The 16,714-nt window shown below is 36.6% G+C and overlaps 1 protein-coding gene across 1 annotated transcript; it reads right to left on the bottom strand.

Annotated features, from left to right (window-relative positions):
- Positions 1–938: 938 nt before the first annotated feature.
- On the bottom strand, positions 939–14,515 carry LOC149201043 (uncharacterized). The gene is made up of 4 exons (XM_089401175.1): positions 14,314–14,515; positions 4,978–5,255; positions 4,676–4,886; positions 939–4,546 (listed from the first exon to the last, which is right to left on the bottom strand). Exons 1-4 carry the CDS (start codon positions 14,513–14,515, stop codon positions 939–941), a joined length of 4,299 nt encoding a protein of 1,432 aa, XP_089257301.1.
- Between the last annotated feature and the right edge of the window lie 2,199 nt (positions 14,516–16,714).

Genomic DNA, 16,714 nt, shown 5'->3' with positions numbered 1-16,714 from the left:
TTTATAATAATTATAATTTTTATATTTTAATTTCTATGCTAAATTACTAAATTTTATTCTAATTTTAACTTTCTAATAAATATAAATATTAATTTTCATCCAAAACTTCTTGTCCCTTAAAAATTTAAAATGCCATCTCAACCTATTATCCCCTCAAAATTTAGAGTGCACTCTAACCGTTGTGGAAACTCATTCCCTTACCCCATCCCAATCAATACAACATATCTAATGACATTGATAATTTTGAAAAATGAAAAAGACAAAGATTACGCAGAAATACTATTTTACATAATAATAATTTTTAAAAAGTCAATACGAATATGTTATTTTCATAATAATTTTTTAAAAATATTTTATATTTATTCCTTCCCGGTATTATAATATATATATATATAGAGCTAAACTTTCCCATAGACTGATAAAAAATAATATTTATATCTAAGGCATTTCACAATATTTATATCAAGGCATCTCACAATTCCTATGCAAGAAAAAGTAAAAACAACAACGATAATTATTCAGAAACAAGAAACGACCTACAAAAAATGGATAATATTGATAAAGTCAAAACATCCACAAGAAAGAGCAAAAACAACAACGATACTAGTTAAAAAACAAGATACAGAATATTGAAAATAAGCCTATTAAAGTGTCTGCGAGTGCAGCAATCTATTGATACACGCTTTCATAATGTTTTCCAGTCAAAACTACTTTGGTTTTATGATGTGTCAATAAAACCGCTTTTTCGTTTCCACGACGATGGAACAACCCCACTCTTTCAAGTAGTTCACAAAACTCGAATACGCATCCAAAATTTGAGAAACACTGCATCGACTCCCCGTGGGACCATTCACAATGTGTAACTCATCTGATTTCCAATGCATTGATTAGATGGTTGACTAGCACTTTCACATTTACTTGTAATATCCTTTTGACTTTTAAGGGTCAAACGACCTTCTGCTGCTGAATGCTGAATACCTTGCCAGCTTCATGGTTGTTGGAGATTGCCCTTCCCTGGCGCTACCCTTTCTCTTGCGCGTTGCAATCGCGTCACCCACCCACCATGCAACTGTGGAGGGATCTGACACCGAAACCTCCTTTCTCAGAAATAAAGAAAGAAACTGCTCGTCCACCGTAAACAACCGAAAATTCTTCCTCTGAAGCACCAAATCCACTGCTTCCAAGTGAAAGTTTACTAAACAACAACAGTTAATTATCTCACATAGTCCTGCCACTAGATCAGGAAATTCTACTAACAGACCATCTGAGACTACCTCAGAAAAAGTAGTGGCAAACAACATCATTTCCTTTTCATTGTGAGGATCAGGTGTCTGTATCAGTAACCGCTTCTTTTCCTTTTCCCATCGCACCATTCTCGTTGTTTTCACTTGAATATTCTCCGCTTCACCAGTTTCTGTTGCCAACAACAGAGAATATTGCATCACGAGTGGTTCATTCACTCGATAGACTGGGCAATCCAGAAGCCCTTTCACAAGCTGATGTCTCTTATCAACTGGAATTTTGAAGGCAGGCTTTGCAAGATATGCAATAAGTATCTTGTACAATCCCATCCCCAATATCCCCTCCCCCGGCGTCAGCTTTTCCAAAGGCATATTCTCTGGAGCAGAGATCTCTATTCTGCTCACCGCTTGTGATAGATTTCTAACTCCAACATTATTATAAATTGAAAACAACACATCCAAAGGTATTTCAGGATCAGAGGGATTCGGGTGCCATGTAAAATTTAATCTTGCTGAATATTCTTTGAACAATTCTTTCAGCTGCAAGTCATCAGCGACAAATGCTTTGTCTTTGATACAAACATGAATATCTCCATTATCTGTGCATACTGGGACTTTGCAGAGACCGTCGGTTTTAAGATATTGCTTTATACGAGAGGAGGAAGATGACCAGTTTTGTACAATATGTTTCCAGACCAAACAACATTCTGATTCCAATATACGAGGACTGGAATTCCCTGCCCATTCCCGCCATAGGGAGCAGTAGCTTTCCATTCGTGGATGGCTAGGTACACCTAGAGATTTGGAGAAAAATTCAAGTAGCAATGGCTCATCATACCAGCCTTCCAATACCTTTAGCCTTGATTTGAATATGCCATCCACATCATGGACGACACATGAACTTGCATCATGCCAATCATCATTTGGAATCCAAATTTTTAACACCGTGCTCCCATTAGGCTTCCATTTTGAAGACTGTAGATACTTATACAGCCTTTTTATCGCTTTAAAATCTTGATGCGTTTGAATATGATGATCAACAATTATGTCACATCCTTTTCCATGCTCAGTGACCACTCCCACCTTTTTAAGAGCGTCCTTGAATTCATGAATATTTTTTCCATAGTAGTCCTCATCAATAAAGGGAATATCATCATGCTGAAGGGGAGAAGATTTCCCCTTGGGATCAAATAAGAAAGACCTGGCTGGAGATTCAAAGCCTCTCGATGTTGCTAGCCATTTGCCTTCCGAAATACTACGTAGAAAAGCATCAGGCAATTTACGTTTTGTTTTCAAATATCGGATCCACTCTAACAGAAGAAATGCATTCTCCTTTGTCAAAGCTTGGGAAACAGCAGGAAGCTTGGCATTCGGAGGAAATAGCTCTGGAATATCTACAACATCAAGGTCTCTTCTGAAAAATGGAACCAAATCATTATCTGAAGACACCAAATCATTTCCCACCAAATCATTTCCGGAATCCATCAAAGCTGCTGCACAAGGTGGTAGTTTAAGGTAATCTTCAGAAAGTGTTTCAAAGTGCCAAGTCCAGGGATTCTTTCTCATTAACTTGGCCCAGTTACCGATTGATGCAGGCAGGAGAAACCTTCGAGAGCGTCGTTCCTCGACTATATACCCATCTTCACCTACGAGGGGAATATTTTTGCAAAGACTGGCAAGCTGTTTGTCCGAGATGTTGTTATTTGTATTGGAATAGTGCAAAAAATGTGTGGTGGTGATAACAAGCTGACTGTCTTTCGATTTTCTTATTACATGCAGTAGGTGCTCAGCAAACTTTAAGATAGAAAGTTCTGTAATTTCAGGATGGCGTTTCAGCCACTCACACAGTTTCTCGCCTTCCTTAGCATCCAGCTTTATAATCGCTTTCTGAGTAGATTCGGGCATGGAGTAATATTCGACCGCACTCCCAAATTCTCCAGACCATTTTGTAAGCCACGATATGTGCGATTCCTTCGAAGAGAGATAAATTCTGGTGTGGCTTGCAGCATCTGATACACTCGCCAAATCTGTGTTGTTGGAGGAACTTACATACTTCAACAAAGGAGCGTCTTGCAGGTGACTTGAAAGTCCCTCCCAATTTTCAGCAATAAAACAAAGAAGTTCAACATACAAATCTTCAGGAAGGCCTTCCAACCAAGCAGACGACCGAATACAGGGTGCATACCAATCATAAGACACGTGAACTACACCCAAGAAGTTTAAACTATTATAAAACTCTTCTTTATCAAGGGAAGGATGGACTATGTGAACATTATGAAAAAACAGATGGGCTTGTTCGATTTGCTGACAATCTTCACTTGCTCTCTCCAGAATGCGTTTAAACGCCGGGAGTATTGTCCGAGCTTTTCTTGGTTTACATAAAATTTTACCCCCAAAGTTGACGTCGCATAAAATCACATCCTCCGTTTTCAATTGTGCCTGAATGCCGTCTCTAACTTGTGTTAGCTGTGGATAACGAGGAGTATCACATGGAAGGTAACCAAAAAACCGAATTTTTGAAGATAATGGTGAGTTAGCACTTATCAGAGTACGAAATGCTGAACAAAATGCTAATGGGATACAGTGAAGGATTCCCTGGTTCCATTTATTATTGAAAATGATGCTCTCTCTTGATGAAACCAGTAAAAAGTCTGCTTGTATTATAAAAGGAAATCCAGTGACCATTTCTGTGGGAAGAAAAGCATAGATACCCGCAGCTACCATATTTCCACATTTAAAGCGTTCGCCCATTGGAAAAGCTAATGTAACAGCCCATTTTTCAACATCTTTCCTCTGCTCAACCCTATACTCATTTTCCACTGGAAACCATTGCCTCCACATGTAATAACTGCATTGTCTCGTCGAAAATTGATCTTCGTCTGCTACCAAATGCAGAACGAAGGATTCGCTGTCACTGCTCCTCGACTTTCGAATGTCGTTGCTCCCAGACTTTTGAAAGACAGAGATTGTATAAATTCTGTTAAGATCAGTGTGTTTCAGCTCACGAACTGATAGCTTCCTTATCTTAGACATGAACAAGAGAACTTCAGGATGAATACTCGAGAGCTGCTGCTTTACAGCTTCAACCTTCTCGGGACGTAGGGGTAGAACAATAACAGTATTGGGAAGCCGGCATCCATAAATTTCTTCGAGTTGTGTAATGCACGGCTTATCTTCTATCCATTCGGGGATAATATATCCAATATTAACATCAGAGGGAGGGATTTCATTGAATCTTATCTTATATTCATTGCTCAAAATGCAAGGCTGACTTGTGACCAAGAAAACGCTCTTAAATCCAATACCTAAAATGAGAACAATAATTTTCATTTCAAAAGAGATAAAAACATGCAATCATATAATTGAACTGAATTCTAATTTGGAAAAAAGGCAGCTGTCTAGATCAGAGTGACTGAAACACTCATATTTCATACCTTTTTCTCCAATATAACCACCTTCCCTGTTATTCGTCTTGGTTGATCGTCCAACGCCGCATATAGAATCAATATTATGTTTCTGAAATCCAATCTCATTGTTAAAAACCAGCAAGGTCGCAGGAGCGCCTGTGCCAGCTACATCTTCCGTTGTAATGACGAACTCCAACGAAGGTTCGACATCTGGTGCATAGTCATTATCCTCCGCATTCTGCACCCAAATGAAAACACTAATCTTACCAAGAAAACGGAGAAAACATACAAGATTAATAATGACTAAAAATCTGAAAATCATTCATTACCTGGATGAGCTCCATAAGAAAATGCACATCCTTGGTGTATAATTCAGCTGATAATTGTTTCACTGCTTTATGTAAATCTGCTGTAAGTGGGTTTTCCTTCGCCCCAATACCGAACTTGTCTTTCCTGATCTTTTCAATGTGTTTCTTGGGGGTCGCCATAAATATCTCAAATTCAATTCCACTGGAAAAATCCTCAGGAACACTGAACTTCATTTCCAGCACAGTAAATAATGACTTTCTCGGTAAAACAGCCAGACTAACCCTCGTAGGAATTTCAGCTAAACGTAATAACGTATGCAAGATGGCAGAAATGGAAGAAACTTACAGATGAACGAAGCCCTCTGTCAGGTCAATTCGTGCACTTAATACAAACAGCTTTTATCACGAAAAGCCGAATTATCGTACGTAATCGGAATAGATCGGATTTTCTAAGATCTACCCACACTTACTTAATCAACGTTCAATGAATGCATTGTTTTAAAATAATTTCTTCGTTGAGGAAAAAATAAATAAAAAATCTATAACCAATATATCCGTATGAACTATTATTTATTAATATGTGGGTAGTATATCTCATTCGTTGGATTTTGTATACTGGGTTGTGTATTATTGGAGAATCTAATTCTATTTACTTTTTTCCGTACGAAAAAAAACTTGATAGTATTATAAAATATAAAAAAACTTGATAGTATTATAATATTACAAAATAGCATGATAGAGAGGCATATCTTGTGGCCCGATAATACAATACATGCAACAATACTGTTGGATACATACTAATGTTCTAGATACCAATCGTAGATAGATTTTGTGGATAGGAGACCAGAATAATAAAATATTCACAACCGGCCATTTTCAAGAACTGGGAAACATGTGCTTTGGGCAAAAAATCTGAAATTTCAGGTTCATGATACATACCAGGGCCTGAAGAAAGATCACTATATACCCGCAAGAGAGAATTCCTGCATTTGATGTGTATTGTTCTTCATTGTTATGTTTATATTCCATTTTCCAATTCGTGTGTGGAGACTTTTCTTTGATAGTTTATCTGTGAGAATATTCTGGGATCTGTAGACATGGATAGTGGAGAAATTTTTTGTAGATTTCTAGAGAGAAGTGATTATGTTCATCTAACGTGACAGATTGAGATTTTTTATGGAGATCTTACCGTTTACATGGTCTATAATGAGTTTTGAGTCTCCATAGATCTATAGGGAATCTATATTAAAGAAAGTACAAAAAAAAAAAGACCATATAAAGCCATAGCGTCTACTTTGTTGTTTGTACCTTCTCCCGGCTCTAATATATAACAAAACGTTGATCCTCCTGAATACTAATGGAGACCCCACATGCACATATGCACATATTCCTTTTTTAGTAGCCCATCACTATACCGGAAAACGATAAGTTCAAAAACGGTTTTAAACTATCATTTCTTTCTTGAAATAAAACCTTATTCCTCCATTTCCAGATAGACCAAAAGACAATAAGTGGGAGAGGTCTCCAAATCACTTTCTCTTTACTCCACCATACAAAAGCTTTTTTAATAGATAAATGAGTCTATTTAAGTGTTCTAATTTAATTTCATTTAGTCCAATTTAATTCTTTTTCAGTGCAATTAATATATTAATCCAAATCTTTTAGTTTAATTTCATTTAGTCAAATTTAATTGCCTTTCAGTGCACTCAATATATCAAAATTGTTTATTTAGTTAAGTGTTTTAGTTTAATTTCATTTAGTCCAATTTAATTCCCTTTCCGTGCAACTTCACTTAGTTCAATTTAATTCCCTTTCAGTGCAATCAATTTCACTTAGTCCAATTTAATTTTATTGTTGATGTCTGAAATAATCTTATCTTTTAGAATAAATCCGATTTTCTCGAATGTACCTACGGGTATTTAATAAGCTTAATAAACGTTCAATGAATACAGCATATATTTGTAATTGGTTTAGAGCCAGATTTATCTGAATTTCAACGAGTTGCTTATGATTGGTTTTGAAAACTACATATATTAAATATTTAATAATAATAATAAATTATTTTCTTAAAAATCTATTAATTTTTTTATTGGTTAAATAGTTTTTGATAATTATTTTTATCTACATTAAAAGTTATTTGTAAAAAAATAAGTTAAATAATGTACAATTGTTTATGTTTTAAAGGGCTTAATTTTTATTATGTTTATAGGAACAAAGAATATAATTTTTAATTTTATTTGATCACTAATAAGGGAATTTTAAATCTTTTCTGCTTGTCAAATGAAAATTTGAAGAAGTTTTTTCACTTCATATGTTTTTCATTTTAAGTTTTATCTAAATTTGTGAGTGTAGATTTCCCTTTATCTGGAAATTATCTTTCAACTAATCTTGCATCTTAACTTTTTTTCGAATACCTTGTTTTTTCATAAGTTAGCGAATGTGTTTTGAGATATCATACAACCATACTTTTAAAATTTTATAAGGCTTTTTAGCTTTTAGGGTTAATAGTTTTGATAATTTACCTAAATTTTAACATATGAAAAAAGCTAAAAATAGCCACATGGTTCAGATGATGAGGATCCTCAATTACCATTAGATAAAAAGTTAGAAAGTAATAATACATTGCAGAAATATGCTTATTAAAAGTAAGACATCCCTCCTGATCAATAATAGATATTGATATGATTAGATAAGAAGTTAGAAAGTAATAACACATTGCAGAAATATGCTTATTAAAAGTAAGACATCCCTCCTGATCAATAATAGATATTGATATGATTAGATAAGAAGTTAGAAAGTAATAACACATTGCAGAAATATGACTATTAAAAGTAAAACATCCCTCCTAATCAATAATAGATATTGATATGATTAGATAAGAAGTTAGAAAGTAATAACACATTGCAGAAATATGACTATTAAAATTAAGACATCCCTCCTAATCAATAATAGATATTGATATGATGAGGAAAGAAGTTGGAAAATAACAATATATTGATTAAATAAAGCATTTAGCACCAATGTTTTAAAACTCTGACCCCGACTGCGACTCGGCCGAGAGTCGACTCTGACTCCGACTCGGTATCGACTCGATAGGTTTGATTTCAATGACTCGGTCATTGTAAAAATTGCATTAAATATTTATTTAAAAAAAAAAAAAAAACACATATTTTAAAGATTTTCATTCATGTTTCCAAACACAAAGCTTTAGAATATAAATAAAAGACAACATACGAACAAAGTAAGCTCATGGATATATCCATTATAACAAAATGGCACCTAGTGCACTGTTCAATACATACATGAATGAAAATATAGAGATCGAAACAAAAAACACATAACCAAGGAGGCTAGAAATGACCTCTACGACAAAAGTAAACTGTGAAACATCACTAGTCACCGGTGACCAGTACTACTAGCTATTATTAGAGGAGCCAACATCATCTGGGTCAACCTCTGAATCAGAGTTAGACAGGGAAACCCATGGTTCCTCCTCATCATCATCTCCAACTGCAACTATAGAAGTGGTAGCACTAGCAGGATGTGCAGTAGTTGCACGCTGAGATAGACGAGATATGAGCTTCTGTCGTGGTTGAGCAGAGAAAGTGCCTGCAACTTGAGGACTTGGGGCTGGGCCTAAGGGTGGTACAAGTGGATCTGCATTCAAATGAACATTTTGTTCAAGTGATGCCACCGTCTGTAAATCCAAATCAAGATCCTCATCAGAACCAAACTCTGTTGGATGAATCTCAACTACACAATCTGATGTTGGATCAATATCTTCCAACACAGTGGGATCTGAATCAGGTATTTTGTTCAACAATTGGTTGCGTCTGAGACAGAGGTTGTATTGGACATAGACTAGATCATTTAACCATTTTTTTCCAAACGGTTTCTCTTCTTCGTATGAACCCTCTCAAAAACAGACCAATTGTGCTCACAACTAGTAGCACTAGAAATTTGACTCAAAATACGAATTGCAAACTTCTGTAATTGAGGACAATGGCTACCAAAAGCCTCCCACCATTGTGCTGCAAAAAATATAGTAGTGTAATGAGTTAGCTCGAAAAATTATATTCAACTTTCAAGTTATAAACAATTTAACAAAATAAGTATTAAGAGTTTGAAAATCGAAATTTTTGTTTACCTAGCTCATGTGCTTCCCTTGCAATCTTTGTTAGGTTCTTCCCAAGGGTACCTGTGGCTTTGCTGAAGGTTGTGATATGTCGGTGTATCTTCAGCGGATCACACTACAATGGGATAATGCGATCAATGCAGTGAATCAATCCATCTCTAACCTCCCGACTCAAAGCTCTTATCGCCTCAGCTTTATAATGATACCGTGGGTTCAAAAATACTCAGCTACATGTATATGGTAATGGAGTTGATTGTTCCATATTTCATCAATGATTGCCCAAATGGGCCCATACTTAGCCACTTTATCCTTGTATGCCATCTTTATTTGCTCATTTTCTTGATCCATATCCTCATAAATGAAGCCCATAGCAAATCTTTCCCCATCCACCAACCACAACACCTTAACCAGTGGCTCATCAACCTTCAAAATCTCTGTTGTCTTTCTCCAAAATATTTTTTCATTAACTTTCTTTTTCAATTCTTTGCATTCCTATTTGAGAGACCACTCGCTTTGATTCTATTCATCACTGGAAAATATCTTTTGCAAGTTTCTATGTTGTGAAAACATAGATCGCAATGTCAAAAAATGAGTAGCAAATTTAGTGATGGCAAGCCTAATAATATCCCTTCCACCTGTGTGTCTCCTCATAAGGCTCAAAATCCATGAATGATTGTAGATAAACTTTGTTATGTTTTTGGCATGATCTACAGTGTTTTTGTCCCAATCTAATTTGCCAATATCCTCAAGCATGAGGTCAATGCAATGTGCAGAACATGGAGTCCAAAAGATGGTTTTGTTTTTTTCCTCTAACAGTCTACTAGCAAGAACATAGTTAGAGGCATTATCTATGATGACTTGAACAACATTAGCTACCCCCACCTCCTCAACAACCTCATCCAACAACTGAAACAACAATTATCCATCTTTCACCCTATTAGATGCATCAATTGAGTTTAGAAACATGGTTCCCTGTGGGCATAAGATAAGAAAGTTTATGATGGTACGTTTACTTTGATCAGTCCATCCCACTGACATGATGGTACATCATGTTCTTGCGCATGAGTCTTTGAAATCTTTCAAATACTCATTAATGGAGGAAATTTCTTTCTGCAAACGATACCCCCTTATCTCATGCATAGTAGGGCCTTTGAAGTCTTTTCCAGCAACAAATATGGAATCAAACATAGGCTCATAATATGGTGAACGGGAAGCATTAAAGGGGATATCAGCATCATACCGCCATCTACATATGTAATCACAAGCAGTCTCCCTCAATTCTTTCTTCCAATGGTCATCTAAAGTGGGTTTCAAAGTTCTACTAGCTTCAGGACCATGTGCATCTGATGGAGAGGAGGGTGTGACAGTGAATAACTTTTGATATTCATATTACCCTTCTTTTTCAGTTTACCCTTACCCTTTTCTTGAATAGACTCGAAAGAGGGAGGAACATATTGGAAGGGGTTGGATGCATCAATACAAGGGATAGAAGAAGAACCCTCGAAATCAAAATGGGGGTCAGTACCAATCATTTTTTGTATACTCCTCTTCCTCCCAATTTCAGCATCTATTTCTTTTTTAGTAGCATTTTCTTCTTTAAACTTCTCAAAGCTATTTAACAACTCCTTCTTAATCTCCCCAATTTGTGGTTACTCACATGGAGTAATTTGGCCTCTAATCCCTACCAAGTGTTGTTTCAGCCTATTAATGCCCCCATAACCATCCTTAATTTTTCTATGGAAAAATTTGCAATGCATTTGACTGTCAACCATTTCAACATATGCCCAAGCAACATCTTTCACTCTAGGTGTCATTTTTTGACTTGGAAATGAAAGGAAAAAATCTGAAAATGAAAACAAGAAAAATAGCGTTGCTTCAATGTTCATTTCTTTCACAAAAACACTCTTTCAATTTCCAGATTTGCACAAAACAATAAATAAGCAAAAATAGAGTTTTAGAAGTGAAAAAAAAAACCTCTAGGCACACACTGTCTCCTCAAAGTTGCTCCAACAAGCCAACTCCCTAATGCTGCTCCAATGGCTGCGGAAGAAGCTCCTCACCCCTACTCCAATGCTTGCCCAAGACTTCTCACTGCTGCTCCAAAAACAAACTCCACAACTCTTCACAAACTCCTCACAAATTCTCACTCAAATGCAATGAGATGGCTTTGAGGAAATGAGAGTGGTTTGGTAGGTTTTATAGGGTTTGGGAGAGGGAAATGGACCCCAAAGAACCCAAAGGCACATTAGGATGGGCTTTGGGGTCCCCAAAAACCCAAGCTGGAAAAAAAATGGGCTTTATGACCGCTCCCACCAAGACGGCCGAGTTGGCTCAAACTCGGCCAAGTCGGCTCGGTAACAACATAGACTTGGTCAGCACGGTAACAACCCGACCGACCGAACCGAGTTGGCTGCCGAGTCGACCCGTTTATGCAACGACTCAGTCTGACTTGACTGTTTCAAAGTCGATTTGGCCAATTTTTAAAACAATGTTTAGCATACGTCACTCCATACATTAGTTACTCAATCCTCCTTTTCATGGTAATATGAATATGGGTTTCATACCTTTTTTTTTCCTTGTGCATTGATGATTTCACTTCGAAATATTTTTGCCAATTTAATATTTTTGAATGTTTATGATCAAATGATGAGGCATCATGTTGTACAAACATTCAGAGTCGGGGAACATGTTAGATATAATTAGGTCCTCGTATTCAACTACTTCGGTATCAATTTTAGATATCTCTATTAAAGGAAAGAAACTATATAGAAATATATGAACACTGAATCTTCGATCTAAGTATTGGTTATAAAAAAATGTTTCAAGCAAAATATAATGACATGTCTTTTATAATTTATAGATTTCTAAATATCATATTACATACCATAGATATTTCATTGTCATCTCAAAAGGAAGCGTTTGAATAAAGCAAGTAAACAATCAAGCGTTCAAAACATCTTTTGAGTTTTCATTTCCCGATACCATAGCATGAAAATTAGTTTACTCTCTTGTAGAAATATATCACTGGTAAAAATTTGTTCCAACTGTTGTAGTAGGAGAAGCATTTGCAATAATAAGACCTGTTGGGGCTTGCAATGACATAAATGTGAATGCTTGAAACTACACCGAATCTTTCATTTTCCACACTGTAAACAAATGTCAAAACCTAGAGACTTTTTTACACCAAACAGAGTTGCAAATATGGTTAAAAGTAATACGATACCTTGATCGAATATTAAATTTACGAACAAACACATTCCTGGGTAAAGAAAAAATTGCTGCGCAGGACGCCTGATGTAACCTGGCTTGTTTGTCAAAATTTCACATTTGCTTCCGTGAATACCTCGTTCTCTGTACTTGGTGGAGAACGGACATTCATACAATTACCATTATGGAAGGAATAATCTATGTGATGTCGATTTAACGTTTAATAAACAAATTAATCGTGGCTCTCCGGTGCTTTGTTTGAGAAGATAGGTATCATAAAAGTATAATAAATTTTGATCAGTGAAATTTGAAATCAGACGTCATTTCTACTATTTGCGGATCTAAAACACGCGTCAGGCCTGATTGGGAAAAATTCCTCCTTACCTGTCAAATACGTCATACGTCCCACATGACGTCAAATTCCACGCCTGATTGACACAGTTTCTAAAAGGAAAGCGTACTACATTCTGACAGTGCATGAATGCTGTTCGCCCTTTGCGGTCATTTGCAATAGCGATAGAGGGTTGTTCGACGTTGTAAACTATTATTTAGTCGAAGCTCCAATTCCGCCCATTCGTCCGAGTTCCAATTCCAGTAATTCTCATAAGTCAGCATCACACTTTTACATATTCTCATAAGTCAGCATCACACTTTTACATAGATTGCCAGCTAGCATTACATCCGAGAGCGGACCGAAGTTTTTTCAACGGTTATAAATATTACATATTTAGGCAATCTCCAGTCAATTCTGCTTAAAGGCATGGGATTGATTAGCACTTCGGGAATTTGACAGGTTGCAAATAGAGAAATGGCTTCGCTCGGAAATGTCACGTAGTTTATATTAATAAAATAAAATCTTTATTTCAAAATAATATAATAAAATATCACATGTAGACAGACATTTGTCACATAAATAAGATTTATGCGGAGTTATTTTGTCACATGAATAAGATTTATGCGGAGTTATTCTTTCAATTATTATGGATCACAGAAGCCTCAATTCAACTAATAAAATATCATATGTTTTTGAACACGTTTGAATTGAAATAATATTAGAATAATATTAATATTTCTAGATAATAGGTTTACACAATGTAATAATATTTATCTTTCTAGATAATAGGTTTGCACAATATTTATTTATGAAGTTAAATTTATAACCATATCTCTTTTTATTTATCTAACATACCATTTAACTTGTATATTTATCAAATACTTTTCAATTAATTGATTTGCACAAAATTTAATCCTCTTTTATAATTACAAGTGTAAACATATTGGACTCTTTCAAAACTTTTCAGTTTTACGAAATCACGAAAAAGTCAAAGTATTTGATGGTATATTATATAATTATATTTTTCTTCCCTATGGGTTGATAAATAAATTAATATCTCAATTAATATCTCAGCTTTTTTTAAGTCAAAAGATTTTTATTAATCAAAGAGTATATATTTGTCAAAATGCCTGTGGTCTCAGCGCGACCATGTTTGTTGACCAATGTGATAACCATACAACAAACAAAAAGCAAAATTGTCAGCTAAGAGGTCCATAGTTTGAGGGGCCTGATATACCAAGAAACTAGAAGAACAAGAAAAATACCAGTGATCATAATCAGTCGTCAGAGGTAATTGAAACAGGATTATCTGGCCCTGTACTTGGAGGAGGAGGAGGGCGATACATGCAATTGACATGGTGCTCAAAGTGAGCAAGCTAAGTTTCCAGTTTTTCAACTTTCTTCCCCAGCAAATTTTGCACACACCAGACAACCACCACCTTTTCACGAACATGACACTGGAAGTATTGGAGTTGTTCAAGTTTGGCCATGACACCCTCATGCTCCTCCCTTTGGGCTCGATCAAGAGCTTCTAACAGAGCAATTAGAGGTTGCCCCAAATCCTAGACCACTGTAGAAGTTCCTGGACGCCTGGAAGGAGCCTAACCTGTTGACCCTACACATCCTTGACTATTGTGACCCCAAGAAGCCATAACAAGACCGCGACCCTATCCGCGACCACCTTTGCCAGTGCCACGACCACACTGAGTTGACGAGCTACTGTGACTCTTCGTCATGGAAACTGCCGAGGATTTGCGTCCCCCACGGGATCTGCAACCCCCACGCCCCACAACACTCATTGAACGCACACCCCGCCTAGAGTTTCCATTACACGTAATTGCAATGCCACCTCGAGAAATTACATGAGTAGGTGAACCTTCCATCCTTGTCGAGGCTAAGATGCACGAAGAGTGAGGACTAGGCTTCATGATGGTGCTATAGGGTTTATTGCATGGGTGGTTGTGGATGAAATACCCTCTTGGTTCTTCCTGGGACCTAGGGCAGACTGTTTAAGATTAACTACAACTGTCACAAAGAAACATACATATATTCATATTAATCCATGATTGACAAAGCAAAAGGAGAAGAATTACCTTAGTCCTTTGTGTAGTTCTGTTGGAGATCTCAATGTGGCAAAGTGGAAGACCTCTCCGCCAACTCCTAGATCAAAACCTGCACATAAACAATACAAAGCATAATCTCCACAACATATGAACCTTAACAACCAAAGCATTAACATATAAGAGAATATAAACCAGCATGCATCTAAGCTACTTATCAATCACACCATCGAACCAACATGTAAAGAAATACAATATCAACACCGTCAAGTAGACAAAACAAAAACAAATCTATATTATCATATAGAAGAAGGATGATTACAACCATCTTGGCTAGATCAAGCCTCCTCTAGTCCTTCAGCTCCACTCTCTCTCTCTCTCTCTCTCAACTTCTTGGCAGCATAACAACACTTAAGCTCTTCAAACTTAAGACAACCATTTGACTTTTATTTCAGTGGCCGAGCCTCTAATTTATAGATGGAGAGAGGCTCATCCTTGCCAATTCCTTCATGAGTTCCTAATGAGGCAAAAGCTAGGAACTTGCCTTGCTTTATCATCATTTCCTTTCCATGTGTCTTTAGATAGGATTAGCAATATCCCAAGTCAGTACTAAGGTGCAAGTTTCCTGCTTTTTGAGCTGACAATAGAGTGAAAGGCGAGATGGCATTAAGTTAATTCGTGTTTTGACCTCCGAACCTTATGAAAATCTAGTAGCGCTTCCCTTTAGGAAAAACAAAGCGTTAAACTAGGGATTAACACTTTTGACTAAGAGTTGGAGATCGTTATAACTCATTTTTTAGTTACTGGGATGCGTTACCCTGACAAATAGGCATGTAACTTAGGTCTTTCTTCCAACCAATGTGTCCTTCTCCTCTGATTTGATGAGGAGGTCATTTTGTTGTATAACATATGCCCCCTAAAGTGTGATGTCAGAGATGAAGACAATGGCCAAAATACTTTATTATTATTATTATCTAATTTTAAGGTCACATCTAAGCCAGACACTAAATTGGTGTATGAGACCCCCTTGTTTGTGGGACAAGGGACTCACCTCTACGCAGTGATTTGACTGCTAAGTCTACAAAGGCATACATACTCTAACCCCCTTTGGTTTTGAACCTGTGACCTCTTAGGAGGAAACACATGCTCTTAACCATTAGGCCCACTTAAGTTGTATTAAATGTAGTTAAAGAGAGAGAGGATTGGAAATTCGGTATTGCGGGAGCCCTGAAACAAGAAACATATGTAAAAAATATAAGAACATGTCCTGAGTCGAGCATTCCCATGCTCAGTAGTTGTGTGAGAGTGATTTCTCAAAAATAGGTATGACTATCATGTCCACTGATAGGCACAATGTGGAAGTTGTGTCATAATATGATCAATCTGATGAGTTGTCTCCGAAAACAATATACGCAGCTTGGGAGAGGAAACAAGGCAGAGTGATGTAAGCCTCTAACCAAGGCCTTGATCACCGCTTATCTAAACAACATATTTCTACACATGTGAATAAAGGAGTTGAATTCGAACATGTGAGAAATTGTATGATTACCAGTCAAATATGAAAATTGTTAACATACACGAGGATGTCCACCAATAAGGATGATGGTCTCCAAGATGTGCAGTACAATCTAGCGAGTGTGAGAAGGATGTTGTCATCAAAAACTCGTAGAATCGTTCAACTGGGAGCCAATGATGAAAACCCCCAATCAAATGCAAGGTAACCTACCACTAAGGACTGCAAGTTCTAGGGTACTGATATGTTTATGGATCTTCTTCCTAGATAGAGTGTTGAAGTCGATAGGAAGAGATCTGTCAAAAGGCAGGCAATGAGGTGTCCTACATCAGTGGAAATGAAACAGGACAAGAATGATTGTTTTGGAGATAGATTTTGAGCGATGGGTCAAACAGACGAAATAAAATTTTTACACATATGATGGTATGGTCGATACATGAAGTAGAGGTTAGATGAATCCCTTGAACAATAGAAGGCACAACATCAATGTTACTAGACAACTTAGACTC

Source organism: Pinus tabuliformis, chromosome 2_1 (genome assembly GCF_031772625.1).
Source record: "Pinus tabuliformis cultivar Carrire ecotype Pingquan chromosome 2_1, CPIR1, whole genome shotgun sequence".
Classification (NCBI taxonomy): domain Eukaryota; kingdom Viridiplantae; phylum Streptophyta; class Pinopsida; order Pinales; family Pinaceae; genus Pinus; species Pinus tabuliformis.
The sequence above is the reverse complement of the archived record's forward strand: the minus strand, read 5'-3'. Positions and strand labels throughout refer to the sequence as shown.